Raw genomic sequence first — 25,246 nt, forward strand, 5'->3', positions numbered from 1 at the left:
GGGAAAAGTCCCGTCCCCCGCCCTTTGGGCTCAGTCAGCGCGGCGGCTGGCCGCTGGTCGAGTTATGTCTGGCCGCCGAGAACAAAGAGCGGGCCTAGTCTCCGGATGGGCGCCGAGCCTGCAAACGGGCGGTGCCCTGCGGCCCGCGGGGAGGGAAGGGCCGGGGGTGGGTTGGGGAGGACGGGGGTTGGGGCGGGCTCGTGCCTGTTGGGGGATCGGGTGGGTGGGCCGCTTCCGCAGCCTTTTGTTTGGCAGTAGCCATGCCGTCTGGTCTCGCCTCCCTCGCACGCGGTTTTAAGGCTAGGCCGCCGCCTTGGGAGGACGGGAGCCACGTGTGGCGCTGATGTGGCGCTACATGAATGAAGGCTCCGATCTCGGCTTTACTCGGGAGTAAGCCTCCTGGAAGCCAGATGGGGCTATGCAGGGCGGAGAGCCTAATGCTAGGTGTCGTAGCAAAGGAGCTCCGTTTGAGAGTGTCTACAATGGTTTCCATTCTCTGTTGGGGGGGGGTAGAGTTTTATGACCTGTTGTCTGTTACTTTCTCCTCTTTTAAGACAGACTTGATGCTTGGTTCTCGTAAGGCTACAATACAGGGTATTAAAAATTAAAATACAATATGTAGTTTTTCTTGTGTGTCACTTATCGAGATTCCTGGATTTTGAAGAGATTTATAATGCAGACTTTGTTTTGAATTAATGTGCACAAAATATAGATGGGCAGGCAGTAACATTCTAGGAAATTAATCGGAGTAGATGAGAGATCTAAGTTATTGACAATACCGTATATTGATATATGCTGCAGTCTTAGACATGTCTGTTCAGAAGTAAGCCCTGTTGAATTCAATGTGACTTACTCCCAGGTAAGTGGAGTTAGGATTGCAGCTTTGGGCTTTAACTCTTAATCGTTTTTGTTTTGCTAGTGAGACTTTGGTAATCAGAAACTTACAATGTAAACTTTGATTGTCTCCTAGGTTTTGTTTTTCCCTATCCTGTCAATTTATTATTCTTTTGAAGATTCTTCATTGTCAAGCCGCCAAAGTGGAGAGTGCGATTGCAGAAGGGGGTGCTTCTCGTTTCAGGTATGTAAAACTAGATTTTATGGTGAAGTAGATGGAAAAGCAAAGCAGCTTAATTGTTAATGCCTTCTGTTATTTAACAACCTTGATCTGCAGTTGGAAGCAAACAGTGCAGCCAAATGTACATGGCAAGTAGTGGTATTACACTAGTGCAACTGAACCATTCAGGGCCTTATACAAGGGAGTCTAAGGCATGGGGAATAGCAGCCAGCTTGTTTGTCAACAGGGTTATTCCTTTCCTCCTCTGTTAATAGTGTAATCAAGATAGGCAAGACCTGTAGCCCACAACTCACATGGATATAACTGTCAGAAAACCATACAAAGGGGCACAAGAAAATAGTACTGTGCCCAAGCCACTGAGCAAGATGTTTCTTCCCCTACACTAGTCCCACTGCTGGAAAACTCCTTGGGTTGGTTGGATTCTGAAATACTAATCTAATACAAGTTGCTTTTGTTGCAAAACAACTCATAACTAACTGTCAAACGTTGGGGACTTTGTTTCTAATAGTGCTTCTTCGGGCGGAGGAGGAGGTAGGGGTGCACCTCAGCACTATCCCAAGACTGCCGGCAACAGGTATGTCAGCTTAGTATTTTGAATACTACCTTGGCTGTGGCTTCATGAAATGAATGAGAAACTACATTTGGGGATATTGAAGAAAAGTTGAAACATAAGGTTTAGTTTGCAAAGCTGTTAATTTCTCAGTCTGGTTGAGTGGTAAATTGGAAAGAAAACTAATCAGTGTAGCAATCACCAGAAAAACTTAAACCAGGAATTATTCAAATGATACTTCCGTTCCACATCTGTTGATATGTTACTTGTGAGATCCATGCTGCTGAAGAAGGTGGAGTAAAAAAGAAGGAAAAGGGAGTGGTAGAAATGTCATCCAGTCTTGAAAGCTGGTCTTGGTGGATTGTAGTTTTAAGTTGAACTTAAGTGTTCTGAATTAACACGGGAACATATGAGTTCTAACCTTTGATTCTTTTGTTTACAAAATAAAGCGAGTTCCTGGGGAAAACCCCAGGGCAAAACGCTCAGAAATGGATTCCTTCACGAAGCACTAGACGAGATGACGACTCCGCAAATGACAAAGAAAGACACGATGCAATCTTCAGGAAAGTAAGAGGGTAAGTTCTGAGAAAAAGGAACTGTGAGTAGAAGCCTATGGCCAAGAATTGGCTGATAGCTACAGATCAATATGTGAAATGCACTTCCCGATGTGCTGCTTTTTTTGGCCGTTTGTTTTAAACCATATTTGGTTAGATCACAATCCTGCAGCAATTACTGGCAGTATTCCCTGTTGGAAACTTGGATCAGGCATGCCCAAGTTATGACCCACCAAGGTGAATGCAGCCGATCTTGAGTGACCTAGGATGTTTGACAATCATCTTGACACTCAGTTTCAGGCAGAAAGCAACACTAGAAAGCTTTTACTGAGCTGCTGCTGGTTTAGGGTCAGGTTGGTGGGTAAAAACAGCATGTGTTGGCATGGTGTAGGCCCTAGATCTAAAATTGTTGTGCCTTCAGGCATCCTAGCCCACAGTTCTGTAAGCTGCACACTTTGAGGTTGCCCATACTGTGCCAGACTTAATCTTCCAGTTTTGCCCCAGTCCCACATTCTCCTTGGCACTTGCATTTAGTAGTTTCATGTCTCTGCCACCCATGGTTTATTTAGATTATTGCTTCTTCTGCATGACCTTTGTGCGGTCTATTAAATGGATTCTGTACCTGCGCCGAGACTCATCTAAAAAACTTAAAGCTAGCCTAGAGTTTTGACAGGTACCCCATCTGTCAGGCACACAAAGCAAGGGATGTGCCTCCTATCTTACGCTTTTTTGACTGCTGCAATAGTAGGACCGTTCAGAGAACTGCCATCACCTACTTCTGACTACCCATGGTGGGATTCACCTAACCAGGCCCGTCAGTGAAGGCCTTTAGCAAATACTTGTGCTTTTGCAATGGGGTTTTCTCATTTCACATTTGTCTGCATGCCCACTGGGCTCCGAAAATTGAGACATGGGTTGGAACAAACTCTAGAACAGTGCACAGGAGGGAGAGGGGGATTGTGAGCGTGTGGCATTGAATTCCAGCCCCTATCTTTTGATCCAATTCTTTTTCTCCTGTCCTTAGCATATTTCCTGGCTTTAAATGTTGTGAAGGTTTGCCCAAGTCGTCTCTTGCTTGTTTCAAGCTATATTCATCTGTCCTTACTATAGTTTTGGTTTTGTTATCTGCTATACTCCCTTGCTTCAGTATCTTTGTAACTTAGTTTTCTTATATCCTTCGCTGTCCTCAGCCTGTCCTACCGTGGGGTTTTAAACCAGCAATACACATGTTTCTTCACAAAAGTTGAACAGTAATCTACTTAGTTTTTGAGTAGCTCTATATTTGGTGCCACCACACCGCCTCAGCGAGTTGATGATGGAAGCTTTATTTATGCGAGCTCAGTACAAAATAGATAGAATACACAATATGTTTGCAACTTTTCCTGCAAAAATGGCATTGGAACACAAACTGTTAGGAAAAGCTAGTACTGGCTATGGATTCCTAAACATTTTTTAAAGCCACCTATAATAGACAGAAGGGACGCGGGTGGTGCCGTGGGTTAAACCACAGAGCCTAGGACTTGCCGATCAAAAGGTCGGTGGTTCAAATCCCCGCGACAGGGTGAGCTCCCGTTGTTCGGTCCCAGCTCCTGCCAACCTAGCAGTTTGAAAGCACGTCAAAGTGCAAGTAGATAAATAGGTACCGCTTCAGCGGGAAGGTAAACGCCGTTTCCATGCGCTGCTCTGGTTCGCCAAAAGCGGCTTAGTCATGCTGGCCACATGACCTGGAAGCTGTACGCCGGCTCCCTTGGCCAATAAAGCAAGATGAGCGCTGCAACCCCAGAGTGTCACGACTGGACCTAATGGTCAGGGGTCCCTTTACGTTTATAATAGACAAAGCTATAAAAAAGGGATTCTGCAGAAATGCTTATACAGTTTCCTTGTTTTGTTTCCTTTCAGCATATTAAATAAGCTTACTCCTGAAAAGTTTGACAAGCTATGCCTTGAGCTCCTCAATGTGGGTGTAGAGTCTAAGCTCATCCTAAAGGGGATCATACTGCTGGTAAGTGAATATACACTTATTAGAAAAGTTATGATTAAAAAAAGTAATTGTTCTACCATATAATGCAGGTGTAACGTGGTGGTGGGGGAACAAGCTTGAAAGTTACACATCTAGAACAGCTTTAGCACTGTTCCTCGCTTGATCCAGATTGGATAGAGTCCCTTATCTAATGTCCATTAAAGGGGATAGCAGGAGGACTCAAAACATCACAGACCTTTTCATCCAATCCAGTTATGCTTCTGTTGTGAAATAAAGGTGTTCTAAAGAGGAACTGCACCCCAAATTAAATTTCTACAAACAGCAACTTTGGGTCTGGTCAGTGGTTGTCTGAGCAACCACTGTGTTTATCTGTGCTTGCAACCTTTCTTCACTTAGCAAGTAGTGTTGCATTTTCATGAGCTGATAAAATGATCCTTGTGACCACTCATAGAAGAGACTTAAGTAAACCAGATTAGTTTGTAATTTGACTTGCATAAACAGAAAATGGTTATAACCCTTTTATAACTATTTGAGATGAAATACTATTGTAAACAATTTTAGTTCTTGGGAACAAAAATTTTCAGGTTTTTATCATTGCATTATCTTACATCTTGAGGAACAATTCTTGCACTGTATTGGAGCAATGAGTGTAGCTCCACAGCAATATCCCACCCTCTGCATCCAGTTCTATGACAACATTGGATGGAGGGGGAGGCAAGAGTATGGTTATCTGGTATCCCACAACTGTCCTCGCCAGTTGAGAAACAACAAAATAATTTGCCTATTATGGGGCACTGCTAAGGCAGTCTGGCAACCAGTCAAATAAAAGCCAGCTCTTTGCTTCTCTTACTTATTGTGGGATCCCAGAGTTAGGGTATCTATGGGTGTGTGCTACAGTCACATCAAAGTAAGCCTTGTGTCTCGGAATTTAGTGAATAGCCAATATGCTTGCATTGCACTGATTGCTAACATTGGAAGGGGGTAGGGAAAGGGTGGTGTTGAACCTGCAGCTGTGCACTTAGCATATCATGCACAAATGAAGCAACATGGGATCTGCTGCTGAAGAGTTATTTATACTCTGGTTCTTCCAAATAATTCAGGAAAGCCTTTTTCTCTAGATCGTAGACAAAGCCCTTGAAGAGCCAAAATATAGCTCGCTATATGCTCAACTATGTCTGCGACTGGCAGAAGATGCACCCAACTTTGATGGCCCATCAGCAGAGTGTCATCCAGGACAGAAGCAAAGCACAGTGAGTACAAACGTCTGTCAGACTAATGCAAATGTGAGAATTAGTTTTGTGTAACTACAAGGTGTTAAAAGTACTGCCTTTTTATTTCTAGACATTCAGACGCCTCTTAATTTCTAAACTTCAGGATGAATTTGAAAACCGCACCAGAAATGTTGATAGTAAGACTTCAAAATAATTTTAATGTAATTCCTGTTTTGCTTCATATGTTATACAAACAGAACAACATCTCTTATCTCTCTCTTTTTTAAAGTCTATGATAAGCATGATGCCCCCCTCCTCCCCGAGGAGGAGGAACAGAGAGCCATTGCTAAGATCAAGATGCTGGGAAACATCAAATTCATTGGAGAACTTGGCAAGCTTGATCTTATTCATGAATCTATCCTTCATAAGTGCATCAAAACAGTAAGTGGTGCTTTTTCTTCATTTAGGCAGAAAATTCTAATTATATGTGAAAGAATAACTGGCAACCTATTACATTGATATTTAGTTTAGTGAGATTTTATGTCACATGTACTGAAATGGTAACAAAACGAGTTAGTAGGTGCAATTTTAATTTTTTTGCAGCTTTTGGAAAAGAAGAAGAGAGTCCAACTCAAGGATATGGGAGAGGATTTGGAGTGCCTCTGTCAGATAATGAGGACAGTAGGACCTAGACTAGACCATGCAAAAGCCAAGGTAAGCATTGCCTAAATTGCGTAGGTTTGTTGCTGTCTTGTAGTTTTTATGTTTATGCTCTTAGGAAACGGTATAATGGTTTTGTGTGCTGTTATTTTATTTATGGCAGCTTACTGTTTTATACAGAAGTATTGCTATGTCAGTCTGGAGTAGACATTGATAAACTTGCACTGTAAAACGTTCAGTAGTAAATAACTGCTTTACAGCAAGACTGTTAACTAGGAAAAATTGAAGGCCAGAACCAAGATATTTCCCCTGGTCTTATTTAGACTTGTACGTAGAATGTTCTGGTTCCAATCTCTATAAATTTTAAAGAAGCTTGCTTTTGATGATATATGTTGTAAGCCCTTCACTTGAATACACATTGCAAATTTCTCTCAACAGTCCTTAATGGATCAGTACTTTGCCCGTATGCGCTCCTTGATGATGAGTAAGGAATTGCCGGCAAGGATTCGTTTCCTGCTGCAGGTAAGAGCATAAAATTGTTTATTTTGGCAGGTTATGTATTTTTGGCATATATCCTTGAACTTAATATTCTGTTTCTTTATTATTTAAGGATACTGTGGAGTTGAGAGAACACCGTTGGGTTCCTCGCAAAGCTTTTCTTGACAATGGACCAAAGACTATCAATCAAATCCGTCAAGATGCAGTGAAAGTACGTATTTATCTAGGCAAATGCTGTACTTAGGTATGTGGCTCAACAGACATGCTGCTGTCTGGTTGAGGAACCCTGCTGAATAGGATGAGCTGTGGTATTGGGAACGGGACGGTGGGGGGTATTACCTGAAAATCGGATGAAAACTGATTCCATGGGCAGAGCTCATGCTCTAGTTGTCCCCACTCAGCTACTGGGAATCAACTGTGCCGTGTCACCCCATTTGGCTAGGATTACTTGACCTTTGGGGTGGTGGGTTACCGGCCGCAGTGAGGAGAAGCAGGAAGGTTTGCTTCTATGAGCCTTTATTACATGTGCTTATATCTGGATCTATCCCAGTGGGTATCTACTTATCATAGACTTGGGATCTCCTGTTTTAACTTAATTATATAATTTAACATTTTGTTTTTAAGGATCTGGGAGTTTTTATTCCTCCTCCTATGTCTCAAGGGATGAGAAGTGACTTCTTTCTGGAGGGACCGTTCATGCCACCCAGGATGAAACTTGACAGGGATCCACTTGGAGGGCTTGCTGATATGTTTGGACAAATGCCTGGTAATTCCTTCAACTTTAGGAAGTAGTAATATCTTTTCAATACACTTTATGTAGCTGTGTTAAGATACTGTAGGCTGATTGTTTGTTTGTTTTTATTAAACAGGTAGCGGAATTGGTACTGGTCCAGGAGTTATTCAAGATAGATTTTCACCCACCATGGGGCGACATCGGTCAAATCAACTTTTCAATGGCCATGGTGGACACCTCATGGCCCCTGCTCAATCCCAGTTTGGAGAACTAGGCAAATCCTTTTTGAAAAATCCAGTAAGTGATCTTGGTGAAAGCAATACTACGCATCTGATTCTTGCAAATTCCTCGATAAGAAGGATAAATAATTTAATATGTTGCTTAATGTTAAATAAGCTTCACAGAAGGCTCTTAACAATTAATTCTTTCCTACTCAAGTAGTAGGTTCCAAGGCTTTCTGTTCCACAATTGATAAAACTAAAATTCTGCCATCATTTGTCTGAAGTAACTATTGTATCTTATGAATCAGCATTAGTGGTTGTAAAGATTGAGCTGTGAACCAAAAAGTTTCCAGGTCGTGTTTCACCTCTGCCATGCTTGAGCAAGCCATTGCATCACACATATTTATACTCACTCTATCAAAATGATCTCCAAAGTAGCTTAACATACATTACTTCCTTGCTCTGAAATGAATTGTTATTATCTCTTGATAGCGAAGATAATACTGACCTTAACAGTATTGTTGTAAAGAATGCACGTGAAGTACTTTAGACACTTGACACTATATAAAAAGAGCAAGTACTGGGATGTGGTGGTCTTCATCTCCCTTTCACTCTCCTTGAAAACAGGGGCAAAGCCAACTATACCATAATCAGAATCAGGGACTTCTATCCCAACAACAAGGGTCGTCCAAGGATATGCCGCCACGGTTTTCTAAGAAAGGACAGCTTAATGCAGATGAGGTATACACTTAAGTCTGAACAGACTTGGTCCTAAATGAAATGCCCGATGATTATAAAAAGACGCGTTATTATGAGGACCAATGCTGGAACTCCCTCCCTAACTTCTGCCTCTTAACTTTTTTCTCTTTTTTCTCTTTCCGCCTGCCCCTTTTCCTCTTCTTCCTTCTCCCCTCCCCCGGGAGTCTCCAGTGTCCTGTGAACAAGATTATGAGATATGAGGGCAATATGTTCATAAAGAAAGAGCAGTTGAAGTACACTGAAAATTTCAGATAATGGTTGGGGGCATAAAGGGCCATGGTAAAATGGCATCTCCCTCAAAACTAGTTCCCTACTTAGTCATGCTGTTGCTGAGGCTTATTAAATGCTTGTGGATAACGTGCAACTCTCGCTACAACACTAACAGAACTCTTGCTACAGAATTCTTAACCTCTCCTCTCTCTCCACAGATTAGCCTGAGGCCTGCTCAATCTTTCCTAATAAACAAAAACCAAGTGCCAAAGCTTCAGCCCCAGATAACTATGATTCCTCCCAGTGCACAGCCACCACGTACTCAGACACCACCTTTGGGACAGGTAAAGTTACCCATGGATGACAGCTGTGGTTAATGTTGTAGCTGGGTGGAAAGTTAGAGAATTATGACCACTTGCCTGGAGCATGTGGAATGCTATCTCCAGGGAGGCTTGCATGGCGCCTTCATTACATATCTTTAGGCACCAAGCAAAAACATTCCTGTTCATGCAGGCATTTGACAAACAATCTATGGCCTTTTAAGCTATGACAGGGGGAGTATCGCTTTTCTTAACTATTGTGTGTGCTGTTTAATATAACCCACCCAGATGAAGATGATGGTATAGAAATTTTAATAGTAACCTGGCAGCCCACTACCTTTAATGTGGCTGTGGGGATTGAGAACACAGTATCCTGAATAAGACTCTCCATAAGAGAGTTGCAGCTTATGTCTTCAGCAAGTCTGTCCTTATATTTAAATGTTCAGAAGACCAAAAGCTTTTACAGCAGGACCCTTTTCTCCCCATGCTTGCTTGTTTGGAAGTATGTTGAAGTAAACTTGGAGACTTCTCTTGTGACCCTAAATTATGGAACTCGCTTTGCCACAGGTGTGTGCATGGTTTCCATGCTGTAAATTTCCAAGCATGTTTTAAAAACTTGAGCTGCTTCCCCCCTCCCTCCTCTACCATGGGAAGCTAGATCAGTTTGTTGTTTGCAGCTGGCCAACCCCTTAGATAATAGTTATGCTTCTGTGTTGGAACGTTTCCATACTGTTTTGCACCACCTTGGGTGCACCCTGCCCACCAAAGGTGACTTTTAAATGACGTGTGTGATTAGGCCTAATGGAAAAGTGGTGGCTTTCATTGTGGAATTTTGGTCCTTTGTTGTGGATACTCTAGGAAGTTTGGGCACAACACCCTGCTAGTGGGTCCATGTCCGTTTTGAGAGTTGCGTGGCCAAATAATTCAGAGTTTGAATCCAGCAACTTAAATTGTTTCTGAGTAAATAACACTGTCACTTGTTTAATTTTCTAATGAGGGCTTTTTACTTTTCAAGCCACCTCAGCTTGGTCTCAAGACAAATCCACCACTTATCCAGGAGAAACCTGCAAAGACAACTAAAAAGCCACCACCTTCTAAGGAAGAGTTGCTCAAAATGACAGTAAGTTTCACTAAGTATTCTTGTGCAGGCAGCTTCCAGCTTCCTATGGCTGTTACAGGAGTGGGTTTTATGGTCTAGCATGGTTTATTTGTGTTTTTAACTGTGTTATAAATCACTTTGAGACCTTTGGGTAACAAGTATAATAAATAATGCTATCATTATTAAGAGCAAGCATTTTTCTCTTTCAGGAAACTGTTGTAACTGAATATCTGAACAATGGAAATGCCAACGATGCAGTCAATGGTGTGAGAGAAATGAGGGCGCCAAAACACTTTATCCCTGAGATGCTAAGCAAAGTAATACTTCAATCATTGGATCGATCAGATGAAGATAAAGAAAAAGCAAGTGCTCTGATCAATTTACTTAAGCAGGAAGGGATAGCCACTAGCGACAACTTCATGCAGGTACTATATTTGTGATAATTTTGAGCTCTTTTGTGGTCTCATTATATATATATTGTGTTTTTTAATCATTTGATTAAGCATCTTTCCCCCATTCATATAGGTGATCCGTGTCTTAAAACTGAGTGGGACCTCTTATTTCAGTGAAGGGGGATACATGGATAGGTTGTTCTGTCCACTGCTCACTCTACTGGGCAGGCTGATGCAGATTATGATACGTCCCCCTTCATAGCGGGATGGACAGCCCATCTCCTTGAGTACTTCCCGTCCAGATCTGCTGCTCTGTGCTCTCTCAAGGATATTCTGTTGTGGACTGCGTAATGGGCAGAGCCATAAACAAAAGTCCTTCCAGTTCCAAAAAAAAAGGTGACATAAAAAGATTGGATCAGGAACAACCCTTTAACCTCAGGTCCTGAGGGAAAGTGCAGCCCTGTAGGCCTCAGCCTGGCCTTTGGGACTCTTCTCCAGAAATACCACCTTCCCAAGTGGCCCTATTCTATACCTGGCTGAATTGTGTCCTTAAATTATCATAATAGTTCTAGATTGGCTCAATGGAGGTACAGAAACCTGAGTTTTGTGTAGCTATACAAAAATTACATCCATAGCCCTGCCCATCCATAGGGCCCCCCCCCCCCCCCCGGTTTTAAATGGCTTGGAAACTAGTAGGAAGGAAGGAACTTGGAGGTGGAAGCATGTAGCAGGCTCTGGATGCCCACTTGAATATTTGAGATCTCTAGACTTGTTCTTTGTTTACATTGTTTGGCTGCCCTAACGTGTGGACATGTAATAATAAAAAGATAATGAATGCAAACAAATTTTTCTTTTTCTTTTTTCTTTCAGGCATTCCTAAATGTATTGGACCAGTGTCCTAAACTGGAGGTAGACATCCCTCTGGTAAAATCCTATCTAGCACAGTTTGCAGCCCGTGCCATAATCTCAGAACTAGTGAGCATCTCAGAACTAGCTCAACCATTGGAAAGTGGCACCCATTTCCCCCTCTTCTTGCTTTGCCTTCAGCAGTTAGCTAAGCTACAGGACCGTGAATGGCTAACAGAACTCTTCCAACAGAGCAAAGTCAATATGCAGAAGATGCTGCCTGGTAAGGGAACAAAATGTTGTTTCATTTATTTTTATTTTTCTAAGACTGTAACTGGGCCTAATACATAAAAAGATGGGAAATAACACATTAAAGACTTAAGCAGGGGTGCCCACAACATTGGGTTAGGTGACAAGCCTGAATGTTAATTTGGATTTTTAAAAAATAATTTGTTACAGAGATTGACCAGAATAAGGATCGTATGCTGGAGATCTTGGAAGGGAAAGGACTTAGCTTCTTGTTTCCACTTCTAAAACTGGAAAAGGAGCTCTTAAAGCAAATAAAGTTGGATCCATCCCCTCAAGCGATCTATAAATGGATTAAAGACAACATTTCACCGAAACTTCATGTAGATAAGGGATTTGTTAATATTTTGATGACCAGGTAAGATGCACATCTTAAAGCAGTTCTGTACCATGAATGTCCTTGCTTTAAGTAGGTGTGCTTTATAATATGTGGGGTTAATATTGGGGTTCACAAATCTCTTAGATTCATAATTTATATCAAGGGGTCCTTGTTAGTCTTTCGAGATATAGTGCATGCCTTCTTGCAGGGACAGTGGTTGTCTACAAACAGTTGAGTCAAACGTATGCTGTTGTTTCAGTTTCTTGCAGTATATTTCTAGTGAAGTAAACCCACCTAATGATGAACCAGATTCTTCATCTGCTCCTTCTAAAGAGCAGTTGGAGCAAGAAAAGCAGCTGCTTCTTTCCTTTAAGCCGGTAATGCAGAAGTTCCTTCATGACCATGTTGATCTACAAGTGAGTGCCCTGTATGCGCTCCAAGTGCACTGCTACAACAACAATTTCCCAAAAGGTATGGACTCAATCTTCTTTTTCTCCATGCAGGAGAAAGCCCTTGAGCCTCATCTTGTTATGTGAGGGTTTGGGGAGAATTCTAGCAAACATGTGCACTGCAATCTGCACTATTGGTGTTTAAAAAAAACCAGAATAAAATTGTTGTGCTTGGTTTGTTTTTAGGCATGTTATTGCGCTTCTTTGTTCATTTCTATGATATGGAAATCATTGAAGAAGAAGCTTTTCTGGCATGGAAAGAAGACATTACTCAAGAGTTTCCAGGGAAGGGCAAAGCTTTGTTCCAGGTAAACCATCTCTTTGTAATCTCTTAATTTGCTGCTACAATAAGTTCTATAGTTAGAATTTATTTGAAGTATTTGAACCCTGTAAAGCTGGCAAACGAGGGCATTGGAATCTGCCTTGCCAACAAATTCAAAATTTTGATTTATATAAAGCTAAAAGGGTAAAATGATTAAATTTACTTTTCTTTGATTTGTAGTATGTGGTGATTTAATAACGTGCAGGGCCAGTCTCCATGAATATGTGATAAACCATTTGTCATTCTTGACTGTTAATGTTATAATGGCTTAATTACAGGTAAACCAGTGGCTGACCTGGCTGGAAACTGCTGAGGAAGAAGAATCTGAGGAAGAAGCTGACTAAACCAGCCAAAGCCTTAAATTGTGCAAACATACTGTTGCTATGATGTAACTGCATTTGACCTAACCACTGCGAAAACTCATTCCGCTGTAATGTTTTCACAATATTTAAAGCAGCAGTAGGTCAATAGGACTTGCTTCTGCATAAGGGTTTTTGTAGTACGTCTTAATCATAGTCTACCATAAAAATATTTTAGAGTATATTTAATGTTTAGATAACAGTGTATTAGCAGCATGCAATAATTACATCATAAGTTCAGAAGCAGTCTGTGTAAGGATCTTCTTTGATGCCAGTTACCATAGGCTGTTCGTTAGAAATCTGAATAGCAACACTGAATACTGTAGAAATGCACTTTGCTCAGTGTAATACTTGAGTTGTTGCAATATTTGATTATCCATTTGGTTGTTACAGAGAATCCTTAACTGTAATCGATGGTGGTTGCCGTAATAGTATATTGCCTGTATTTCTACCTCTAGTAATGGGCTTTATGTGCTAGATTTTAATATCTTTGAGCCTGGGCAAGTGCACAAGTCTTTTTAAAAAGAAACATGGTTTACTTGCACAAAATTGATCATTTTGAAGAGGTGGATAAATGCCCTTGGAAGTGGTCTTTGTGGGTGTGAAATAAAATGGTGAGAAACTGAATTGGTCCCTATTATAGTATTGAAATTAAGTCTACTTAATTTATCAAGACATGTTCATGCCCTGATTTTATATACTTGTATCTATCAATAAACATTGTGATACTTGAATATCTGTTGAAATGGCTGCTCTTTATAATTTGTTTGCCAAAGAAAATAGATATTGAAGCTGGAATTACTTGACAGGCTTTCTGAGTGGTCCCCATCTTTGTGTAATCTGAATGAAGACAAACATGCTTTGGGGGGTGCACTAGCATGCCATAATGCATGCTTTAGAATAATCTATAGGGCTGGAGTGCAAGTGGCATGTATTAAGCTCTTGATGAGTCTAGCAGCTTCTAGAACATTGGCCAAAAATTAGTTTGAGGGACCGGCAGGGATTAAGCATGCAGGTACATCCTTAGAATTCCCCGATCATTGCCTCGTGATACCACAGGTTGTAGCAACAGCCACTACCTTAAATGGCTTACTTTAAAAAAGCATTTGATTTATCCTGCATGTAACTCCCAATATATTAGCTTCTGGGGGACAAATGTGAAAATAATCATGGCGCTGCTTAATGCCATCTGGTTAACTTAATGGAAACAATTCTGGAAGACAAAAAAATTGTCTGATCCAGCAACAGCTTCTTATTTCACAAAAATAAAAAGCAACTGCAAATAATCACCAGAAGTCTAAAACATGCTAATAATACTGTGTAGCAAACTAAATTGTGCCTGCATAGTTTTCCTAAATCTATTCAAAGGTTGGCTTTTTCATCCTTTTAAAGCAAGAGACATTTTTATGTCCTGTTATGGCCAATGGATGCTCTTGTTCAACCGTCTAAACCCTAGGCAGGCAGAAGACCCTCTGAGGTGGACCTCGGTGTCTGGGCTGAATGATGGGGATGGAGATGCTCCTTCAGGTATACTGGGCCGAGGCCATTTAGGGCTTTAAAGGTCACCAATGCTTTGAGTTGTGCTCGGAAACTTACTGGCCAGTGAAGATCATTTAGGACCAGTGTTCTATGGTCCCGGCAGCCATTCGTAGTCACCAGTCTAGCTGTCACATTTTGCATTAGTTGTAGTTTCGGAGTCACCTTCGAAGGAGCATATTGTAGTAGTCCCAAGTTGGAGATAACCAGAGCGTGAGCCACTCTGGGAAAATGATGCGCAAGCAGGTAGGGTTCTGCTGGCACACCAGACGGAGCTGGTAGACAGCTGCCCTGGACCCAGAAGTGACCTGTGCCACCATGGACAGCTGTGAGTCCAAAATGACTCCCAGGCTGCACACCTGGTCCTTCAGGGGCACAGTTACCCCATTCAATGCTGGTGGGGAGAAAACAACTTTGCTACTGATTGCTCCGGGCAAAAGTCTCCTGCTCGTGTTTCTAATAAATGTGTATCCACAATCCTCTTAAAATTGGTCCCCTATAGGGCAGCAGAAGCTGGCCAATATATTAGCAATGCAGTGCTTTAGTATGTATCTGTTTGTTCATATTTTAAAACGTAGGTTTTAGTAACAATCATTAGCTATGTGTTTATTTTTGTTCACACAAGCTTCTGGTGGGCATGGAGTTTTCTACTAGAGCCCACCAAGGCATCACCAGGTCAATTTGCTTCTGTAGGAGAAGCTACCTTCCACCTTGTAGATCAAAGTGGAAGCAGCTGGCAACCGCAAAATCTGATGGGGATCTATGACACACAACTAGGGCTACTCTGCATTATCCATAGATCTGTACATTTGCAATCAACTGTCGGCAAAAATAAAAACTAGAATGACGTAAAAAGACTGCATGCAGAATTGCACCCATGACACCCTCTTGTTCCACTTTCATGGCAACAGAAGCTGTAATAACCTATCACCCACCAACATATGGTAACCTTTGTGGAATGGTGCCCAGTACCTAGGATGGAAGCAATTCCCTTTAAAAGCCTATGAACAGAAATTTTGGGTTCATTCTGTTTTCAGCAGAGGTTCCTAGAGGGCACTGGGCACCTTTGGAGTAGGGCAGAGTAGTACCTCTGCAGGGAGGGTAAGATTCTATACCCATAACCTCCGTACTTTCCTACCCAATGCTGCAGGGTGCTGCTTGGAAAAGGTATTCACAGGCACCCAAGAATTGGTTTAAAAAACTCGGGATGAGAAAATTACCTTTAAAGCTTTGATCATTGTCAGTCTCAGATCAATAGTGACACATTAGTCTTTGCTGGAAAACCTCTCTAGCAAAGATAAGTTCTACCAAATGGCAGCAGCATTGATAATGTTTCATCAGCAAGCTCAGGATACTTAGTGGTAATATAAGGCCAAAATTCGGTTGACAGCACTTCCAAATTTAATTATCTCTGTGGGTCCTAATGCACAACAATGCAGTTGTTTTTTACAGAAAAAGAAACTGACAATAATTGCAAATTGGTTTCACACACACACCAACCTCTATTCAGCAGAAATGTGGGGGACAAATTTTCCATGTAGTGAATCCATGTGACTGATGATAATTTGCTTAATGTTACTTTTAATCTCATCTGCTTTATCTTCAAGTGAAACAAGAAATTTCGTCAAGCATAGAAACTTACCCATTGTGACCTGCCAAACTCAAACTATTTTTCTCATGAAAGCTTAGACTTTGCCTACATGTGTAAATATGTTTTTATCTCTATCTTGTACATTTAAATTCAACTTATTCTGATTACCAAACATGCCAGTGAGGTATGCTATCCATCTGAATTGGCCAAATTATTTGCAAGTCCAGACCTTTTGTTTGAAAGAAATCCATTTACCTCTTGTCTTAACTCAGGCTCCCTGTAGCATATAACCCCTTAAACACCAACAAACATCTGTGTGACGTAATAGCTGTAGATATTCATAACTCATCTCCTAGTGTGAGATTTCTAACATGTTGAATGACCTGGCTTTGATAAAGGCAACAATCTTCACTGAATTGCTAGTACTTCATGAAGCATTAACCTAGCTCTTTTGCTGCCAATGAATGGTTCATGTTGTAGGAAGCAGTGATAAGCTACATTTTTAACTTGCTGTACTGAGCAATTGTTTATATTGCCACTGCTTAAGTGTACTGAAAAGTATTTGGAGCCATGAATCTGAGACTAGATTTTATTGTGTGCACTTTGCTCCAGACATAGTGTTTGTGCATAGGTTGTCTTTCTTGCTTGAGAACCACTACTTACGCTTCAAATCAAATTGGCACCTTTTTGGGTTACTGCTTCCCATAGCCACCTTTCTTAATAGGTATGTGAAGCCTTCATGTCCATTTCTTCCAGAGGAGGTTGCTGCCCTATCTTAACTAATTCAGGTACTTTTTCATGTAACTGAAGACAGAATACCTTTAACATTTCTGTAGCATTTCCACTCTACTGTGAAAACTCAAGCACTGACTTGAAATTTGAAGGCTAAAGATTTTTAAATGATCTTTAAAAAACAATATCCCTAGGGGATATGTTAAATCTAACCGTTTATCTCCCTGATTTCCATCATAGCCATTGTACAGAGAGAGGAGGTTTAATTCTTCCTACCCCAGCTACAAACCTAATTGGGGCAGGGCAGGAAATCCTCCTGTAATTACCAAAAGGAGAAAAGCTTCCCTGGGAGCCAATTGGAGCTTCCATCTCAATTACCAACTGGAGTTGGGTGGTGCTCTCTGTCCAAGAGACAAACGTTCCACATGGATGAGTGGCTGGCAACTTACACTGTGCCGTCTTTCAGGTCAGGATATTCCCATTCTTGCCTGCTGACAAATGCAGACTGCTCCATAGATGGGGAAGAAATGGAGACAGTGAGAGATTTTACTTTCTTGGGCTCCATGATCACTGCAGATGGTGACAGCAGCCACAAAATTAAAAGACGCCTGCTTCATGGAAGAAAAGCAATGACAAACGTAGACAAAAGTAGAGACATCACCTTGCCAACAAAGATCTGTATAGTTAAAGCTATGGTTTTCCCAGTAGTGATGTATGGAAGTGAGAGCTGGACCATAAAGAAGGCTGATCGCTGAAGAAGAAGAAGAAGAAGAAGAGTTTGGATTTGATATCCCGCCTTTCACTCCCTTTTAGGAGTCTCAAAGCGGCTAACATTCTCCTTTCCCTTCCTCCCCCACAACAAACACCCTGTGAGGTGAGTGGGGCTGAGAGACTTCAAAGAAGTGTGACTGGCCCAAGGTCACCCAGCAGCTGCATGTGGAGGAGCGGAGACGCGAACCCGGTTCCCCAGATTACGTGACTACCGCTCTTAACCACTACACCACACCAGAATTGATGCTTTTGAATTATGGTGCTGGAGGAGACTCTTGAGAGTCCCATGGACTGCAAGAAGATCAAACCTCTCCATTCTTAAGGAAATCAGCCCTGGGTGCTCACTGGAAGGAGAGATCCTGAAGCTGAGGCTCCAGTACTTTGGCCACCTCATGAGAAGAGAAGACTCCCTGGAAAAGACCCTGATGTTGGGAAAGATGGAGGGCACAAGGAGAAGGGGACGACAGAGGATGAGATGGTTGGATAGTATTCTCGAAGTTACCAGCATGAGTTTGACCAAACTGCGGGAGGCAGTGGAAGACAGAAGTGCCTGGCGTGCTCTGGTCCATGGGGTCACGAAGAGTCGGACACGACTAAACAACACATGGGATGTTTGTTTATATTTATTAACTTCCAGTATGCAGAAGCCACATTTCCCCATAGGTGGTTACAAAGCAGCTTACAGAACTATCAATAAAACATTGCTATAAAATAACACAGAGTTTGAAGCAAAATGAAAAGCAGTAACAGGTAAAAAGCACAAGTTCCATAAACAGGCATAATACAACCTACTTAAAATGCCTGCTAGAATAAAAAGGTAAAGGGACCCCTGACCATTAGGTCCAGTCGTGGCCGACTCTGGGGTTGTGGCGCTCATCTCGCTTTATTGGCCGAGGGAGCTGGCGTACAGCTTCCGGGTCATGTGGCCAGCATGACTAAACCGCTTCTGGCAAACCAGAGCAGTGCACGGAAACACTGTTTACCTTCCCGCAGGAGCAGTACCTATTTATCTACTTGCACTTTGACATGCTTTCGAACTGCTAGGGTGGCAGGAGCAGGGACCGAGCAACGGGAGCTCACCCCATCGTGGGGATTCGAACCACCGACCTTCTGATTGGCAAGTCCTAGGCTCTGTGGTTTAACCCACAGCGCCACCCGCATCCCTTCGCCTGCTAGAATAGGAAGGTATTTATCCAGCGCCTGCAATTCAACAGGGAGGGGCCCCATCAGAACTCACCTGGAAAGGAGTAGAAGAAAAGGATCCCTTTTCCACATAATAGTATCTAGCTTTAGCAGGCCTTGTGCTGGGACTTGGTAACAATTGTGTTGGGCTCCCCCACCCCCTTTGGGCCAAGTCACAGTGCTGTCAGGTACGGTAACTTGTTTTTCTTTGCTATCTGAAATCAAACCATATTGGCAAAGGTGCAGTGCTTCGCAAGCACTCATGATCAGATGACCCATTTGCTTAGTTTTAATAATGGACAGAATAGTTCTATGAACTGGCCCTTATTTCTCAACAGATAGACGTGTGTAAGTGGCCCGTTATGGGACATGCATACTGCTGCACCAATCCAAAGCCACAAACTGCTGTTGGATGCACTTTGTTCATGTTTCACAGATGCAGACACAACTGTTTGGGGTTGAAGAACCATCAATCTTGCTGAATTGAAAAAATCTTGCATTCTCTTTTGCAAATGTACATTCACTTTCATTTAGTGGTACACTTTGAAGTGCAGGAGTTCATTATGACAGGTCCCACAGCATCCACCTTGAGGAGTGAAAAAATGCAGGCACTTCCACACACACACAAACACAAACCAAAGAACAACAGTACATTTAACAGCCAATTGGTTATAATCAGCATGCCTACAATCCTGGGAATAATATCCATTGCTTGTAGTAGTGCTGCATAGATTCAATTTTGCATGCACATTGCATCTTAACAAAATATGTTCAGGCAACTGGAATGTAACCTTTGATTAGATGTGCAAGGCAAGTGTTTTAATTTAGAATGCTGGTAAGTAGTAAACCTATTTAAAAAAAAGAAAGATTTGCCTAACCTCTGCTGGATTAAGTTTCTCATTCTCTGGCTTCATCTATGACAAACTGTCACAAACAAAAGTCTCATCATCACCTCATTCACTTGCCAATACCTGTACAAGGAAGGTCTTCAATTAATCTTGCATTCCAGCAAAAACATGTGGCTCCTACTCAAGGTCCCGGAGCTGCCTACCCACCCCACCCCCACCATTGGTTATATTTTTAATTCTTCTCCAATCACTCTTCAGTATTACCATCAACTGGAAACCAGAAATATTCAATGATTTTCCTGCCTCTTCTAGCTGGTGTTCTCTCCTGCAGTTCAGCAGGACAAAGTCCACACATCTGAGGATGTCCAGGGTTTGAACTGGGTGCAACAACTCTGTGCAAAATCCTGCAGAGAAATAAAGACTCAACATAATAGTTAATGCAAAAACTCATTATGTCTATAGTTTCTCTACTGCATGTTATTTCCCCATTTCATTGCTATGTATTTCTTTATGCCTCCTTTTGGTACATGTACACTTTAGGTTTTGCCATACGTCTAGAATTTCCCGGACATATATGGAATACTGCAGTTGGAAGCAGTGCCCAGGCAGAAATTGCTGAAATGTCCAGGGAAATCCAGATGTATGGCAATCTGTGTCAGCAGTGTCGTTATTTTGGCGATTTTACTTAAAAATAGCTCCATTTTTAAAAATTATTATTATTTTGCAAAATTGCCACAAAAGCTCAACAACCTTTCTGTCTGGATTTCTGACTGAAATATGGCAACCTTGATGTACAGTATATACAAGCAATGATTAGTATGGGAGAAATGAGGGGTAAGAGGAAAAAGGACAAGTAGAGTGTTTGCAATACTAGGCTAGATCAGTCTGTACAAACAGATTTGCTCCCTGTACAAGTGAGCAATCACTAGGCTCCCTAGTTTACTCATTGAAAGCAGCAAACAAAAGGAAATGCTTCTTACGATCATCAGAACATTATGGGAAAGTGTGTATCTCTTTAACAAGATGCTGACTTCCCCCTTGACCTGAAGTCAAACTCAGAAGTGCAGCTCTAATCTAGGGGTTCGCAACATAGTGCCCATGGGCACTAGTGTGCCTACCAGTACCTCCTATGGCACCTACAAAAGGTCTCACTAAATATCCCCTAAAAATCAACAATGCATGAGAGAGCTCTTCCTGCTCTCTTCTTTGCAGTGTCTCAGTCTCTCCTACACCAAACACCCACAGTTCATCATATGCCAGGAGAGGAGAGAGAAGAGTGGAGATGCAAAGAACTGCTCTCTATGAACAAGTGCAGCAGTGCTTTATGTAGGTGTCCCGCCCCCCCACCGCCAACCCCCCCCCACCGCCAATTGATAGGGGATGTGCTTGACCACATCATTCTGTGGCCCTGCCTCTTTTTCTACTCTTTTGGCTACGTTATGTCACACCCTATGGCAGCCATTTTGTGACCTGGGTATGGCATATTCTCAAAATTCCAAATAGCCCCAAAAGTTTGGCAACCCTGCTCTGATTGAGCAGTAGGACTACTGGGACTAGAGACAGACCCAGTGTTCCCAGTGGTCTAGATCCAATTGTGCATTGGTTCTTTTTCAGGTAACTTACTTTTCCTTAAATAATAACAAGTGTGGGGAAGCCACACTTTCTAAAAAGGCAGTGCCCAGGGAGGGGAGACTTATCTCTGCACTCCCCTCCACAATGAGTGAAAAAAGGATCCTTTGGATCCTCTGCTCTGGTTTATGCAGGGTTAAAAGTGAGCATATTCACTTACCGTATTTTTTGCTCTATAAGACTCACTTTTTCCCTCCTAATAAGTAAGGGGAAATGTGTGTGCGTCTTATGGAGCGAATGCAGGCTGCACACCTATCACAGAAGCCAGAACAGAAAGAGGGATTGCTGCTTTCATTGCGCAGCGATCCCTCTTGCTATTCTGGCTTCTGAGATTCAGATTTTTTTTCCTTCTTGTTTTCCTGCTCCAAAAACTAGGTGCGTCTTGTGGTCTGGTGTGTCTTATGGAGCGAAAAATACGGTGTTTCCGGAGAACAATCTTCCCCCCCCCTTAAAAAAAAACAACTGATTGCATTGTATTACAGCTGGTGGGAGAACTGTTTAACACGATCAAAGTGACCTCAGCTTGTTGTCTGTGCTGTCTTCTACCAAGTTAACGCAAACCCAAACTAGAGACAGCCTAGTTTTAATACTTTTTTCCACCCAACATTATTTTTATGAAGCTGGGAGTATGTTCTGTGCCTTTAATTTTAAAAAATCTGCATAGCTGCGATTAAAGATAAATTTTGTTTTTATTCAGTTTACCAAGCTACTATGATAACAAAACTACATTTGGGATAAATTAAGTAAGTGGAGGGGGGTAGAGCAAAGAAAAAAAATAGCCACATTTTTTTACTATGTTTAGCCCTTTTTATGTTGGAAGAAAGCAAAGCCATATACAGTATAAACCTTAATTGGCTCTCCAGGGTACCCGATAAGTTTCCCACTTAACATACAAAGGGGTAAGTTGATGCAGTTAAAATTGTTCATTTGACAGCTGATGTTTAGATCAGCCTTCCTCATGCTGGTGCCCTCCAGATATTTTGGAGGGCAGCTGTCATTATCCCTGACCACTGGCTCTGCTGGGCAGGACTGATGGGAGTTTGGACCTCAAAACATCTGGAGAGTATCAGGTTAGGAAAGCTAGCTCAGGTTAATAAAGCACTGTTCATTTACATAGGCTTGCCATGCATCAGGAAAATTCCTGACATGTCCTGGTTTTCGGTTGTAAAAATGGCGTCGTGGAAATTTTGCCGAATCAGCAAAATGTCAGGGGAAACCTGAATGTATGGCAATGTGATGGGAAAAGCAGCTTTTTGAAATATGACAACTCTAATTTACAAAGGCTTTACAGAACAAGAAATAATACATGTTTCTTTGCTGAGGAACACAACATTTAGGCAGGGAACAGCAAATGACAGAGAAAGACGAGCAAAAAGAGCAACAAGTGATAAGTGCAGAGAATTTAGAAGCTACATGAATTTAGGGCTTATCTCAATGAGGACTAAAAGGTGGAGCAAAGGCTCCAAAGCTTGTGGGGTTTTGAGGAAAGATCTGAAGGAAGGAAGAGGAGTGCCACCACACAGGTTTTCTGGGAGGGATTGTCAAGCAAAAGGGGTGATGGAAGGATGTAGTTCCTGGGCTAAAGTGAGTCCCTATAAGGAAGCCACATTGGAGGAGCTCTGTTGGGTTAGATCAAAAGGTCCACCTTGTCCTGTTTCGCACAGCGGCCAACTAAAAATGCCTCTAGGAAACCCCCAAGCAGGACATTAGAGGCAAAATCCCTCTGCTGCTGTAGCTCCCCAGTAGTGGTTACTCAACAGCTTACTGCCTCTGAAACTGAATGTTCCATTTATCTTCCATGACTCGTAGCCATTTGGCAGCCTGATCTTCGATGAATTTGCCTCATGCCTTTCTAAAGTCATAAACATAAGTCAGTGACCACCAAGACTAGCTTTAGATGGTCATCTTGTGACATTGTTCTATACATATGTGCTGTGTGAAAATGTGTTTCCTTTCCTCTGTCCTAAATTTTCCAACATTCAGCTTCATTGGATTGCCCTAAGTTCTGGTATTATGAGATTTGGGGGGGGGGCAACAATTTTCTCTGCACCAGGAATATTTTTTTAAAATGCTTTTATTTACCAGTACCCCTCACTGAGCCACTTTTTTTTTTAAACTGAAAAGCCCCAAACATGGTAACCTTGTAGAGAAAATGCTCCAGATTCCTGATAATTTTGGTTGCCCTTTTTCTGCATCTTTTCCAGTCCTACAATTTCTCCCCCTCCTTTTTTTTTTTTTTTTTTAAGGTGGAGCAGCCAGAATTGCACATATTATTGTAGCACCCTTACACAAACACTCTCCAACAGTACCTGTACATTGAGGCCCTGGGCAATCAGTCCAAGACAATAGGCAGCAACATTTTATTTACTTATTTATACTTTTGTGATGAGGAAAGTGATGGGAAAACACATAGAGAAGTGTGGAATGAGCTCATGATTATAGGTAAGACACAAGCAAGTAAGGATAAATGTTCACTGTCGTATAAACTCCCCACAAACAAATCCGAATGAATGTTCAGTAAAGACTGGATGTAATCCAACATATTCATTAAATGCTGTGCAAACTAATCTGGATGCTTAGTAAATAGGTCGCCTGGAAGAGCCCAGAGATTCTCTCACATTGATGGCAATGAACTGGGCAAAAGAGGGTGAGCACTTGCCAGTCAAGGCACAACACAAAGTTGTCTCACAGACAGCTCACAGAGGAATTTGCTCATCTCTCAGCAGCTGCTCACAGATCCTCCTCCTCTACACTCTCTTTGTTCTTTCCGATTCTCTCTCACATTACTGCTGCTTCCTTTTTTATCAATTTCTCCTTCAAAGATCTGTAACTACAAAGTTCAAACTAAAAGCCCACAACAGTTGACTAGCTTGGATTTCAAGGATTCCTAATGGATTATTTTAGGAGAAAAATGATTAAAGGAGCAAAAAGCTCTTTGAAGAGCTGAACTCTTATGTGTCTTGATTTTCCTGGGCGTGAAATTTTGCTCCCATTTTTATTTCCACAGAGGAGCCAATTTTCTGTTACCTAGTAGGGAGAGGAGGGATGGAAAGAGGTAGACAGTGTTGTCAGAGGATACATGAAAAGCAGAAGTAATGAGATGTGCCTTTCCATCAGTTTATTTCCTGTCTTGAATATGCTAGTAAACATATTAATTTATACCTGTCAGATCCTCTGCACAGATAGCTCACTGTGAAGTTGGAGGTTAGGAGATGTCAGAGACTACAAAAGTCCTACCTGTCAGTGCTCTTGGCCTTTTCTTCATTGTCAACACCAGGGACTGAAAAACAAACTTGCTCTCCTTCCTGAAACATAGGGAAAAAGCAAGAAATAAGAGCTGCTTTATAAATAAAGGATTGCTTCCACTTCATAGCGATTACTTAAGGTCTTGTTGACATGGCTGAAACCTGTGTGGGGCTGATTCAGAGGGATTACATTGACAATTTGAGTTTTACCACCTCCTTAAAAAAAGAAAGTGCTCCTGAATTAACAGTGACCTGTGCTTATGCAGTTATTTCAAAGGTTGTCTCCCCACCCGCAAGGTTCTCTGGATGGTGTTTTACTCCCCACTTCCTGGTGGGTTTTTACAAATAGAACAATTCTATTTGTATATATCTCAGATATATTTCAGATTACAGCTCATACCCTGGTCTTAGCCTTACTTATTCTATATACTCCAGATATGGACCAATTAAGAAGTAAGGAATTAATAAAACATTTATTAACAGCAGCTAGAATGATCATAACCAGAACCTGAAAAACATCGCAAACAGCCATAATGGGAAAGTTGTTGCAAAAACTGAAAGTGGCAAGGAGACAGAAAAAACAAGATAATTTTTACATTGTATGGTATGATTTTATTAAATATATAAATGAAACAACACATAGACAAGGAATACCGTAGAAATGGTGTAAATATTATGTATTATAAAATAAGATGTATGTATTTACCCCCCTAGTGACCCATTTGTTAGTCTTGTCATGTTTTATTATTTATGTTTGCACAAAGAAATGATGATAATTGTTTTGTGAATGCTTTGTTACTGATTTTGTAACAGAAAATTAATTTTAAAAAAGGAAAAACTTGTGAGAG

The 25,246-nt window shown here is 41.6% G+C and overlaps 2 protein-coding genes across 2 annotated transcripts in view; one reads left to right on the forward strand and one right to left on the reverse strand.

The window, feature by feature from the left end:
* Window positions 1-355: 355 nt before the first annotated feature.
* EIF4G2 (eukaryotic translation initiation factor 4 gamma 2) lies at window positions 356-13,598 on the forward strand (the record flags this gene model as incomplete). Its single annotated transcript, XM_082192747.1, has 22 exons — window positions 356-390; window positions 971-1,078; window positions 1,584-1,649; window positions 2,075-2,200; window positions 4,079-4,181; window positions 5,279-5,410; window positions 5,502-5,568; window positions 5,661-5,812; window positions 5,975-6,085; window positions 6,470-6,553; window positions 6,642-6,740; window positions 7,154-7,295; window positions 7,399-7,559; window positions 8,111-8,224; window positions 8,671-8,796; window positions 9,788-9,892; window positions 10,081-10,296; window positions 11,134-11,392; window positions 11,569-11,773; window positions 11,994-12,205; window positions 12,370-12,491; window positions 12,784-13,598. The coding sequence occupies 22 exons, from the start codon at window positions 356-358 to the stop codon at window positions 12,847-12,849; spliced, it is 2,811 nt and encodes a 936-aa protein (XP_082048873.1). The 3' UTR covers window positions 12,850-13,598.
* A 2,293-nt stretch (window positions 13,599-15,891) lies between these two features.
* LOC309515976 (uncharacterized protein) overlaps window positions 15,892-25,246 on the reverse strand; it is a 28,406-nt gene continuing 19,051 nt past the window's right edge. The window contains exons 7-9 of the mRNA XM_082194349.1: window positions 24,391-24,458; window positions 19,789-19,928; window positions 15,892-16,000 (exon numbers count right to left, since the gene is read on the reverse strand). Coding sequence (XP_082050475.1) covers window positions 15,903-16,000; window positions 19,789-19,928; window positions 24,391-24,458 — 306 coding nt within the window. The 3' untranslated portion in view covers window positions 15,892-15,902. The remainder of the gene's footprint in view (window positions 16,001-19,788; window positions 19,929-24,390; window positions 24,459-25,246) is intronic.

Source organism: Podarcis vaucheri, assembly GCF_965113315.1.
Source record: "Podarcis vaucheri genome assembly, chromosome: 1".
NCBI classification, from domain to species: Eukaryota; Metazoa; Chordata; class Lepidosauria; order Squamata; family Lacertidae; genus Podarcis; species Podarcis vaucheri.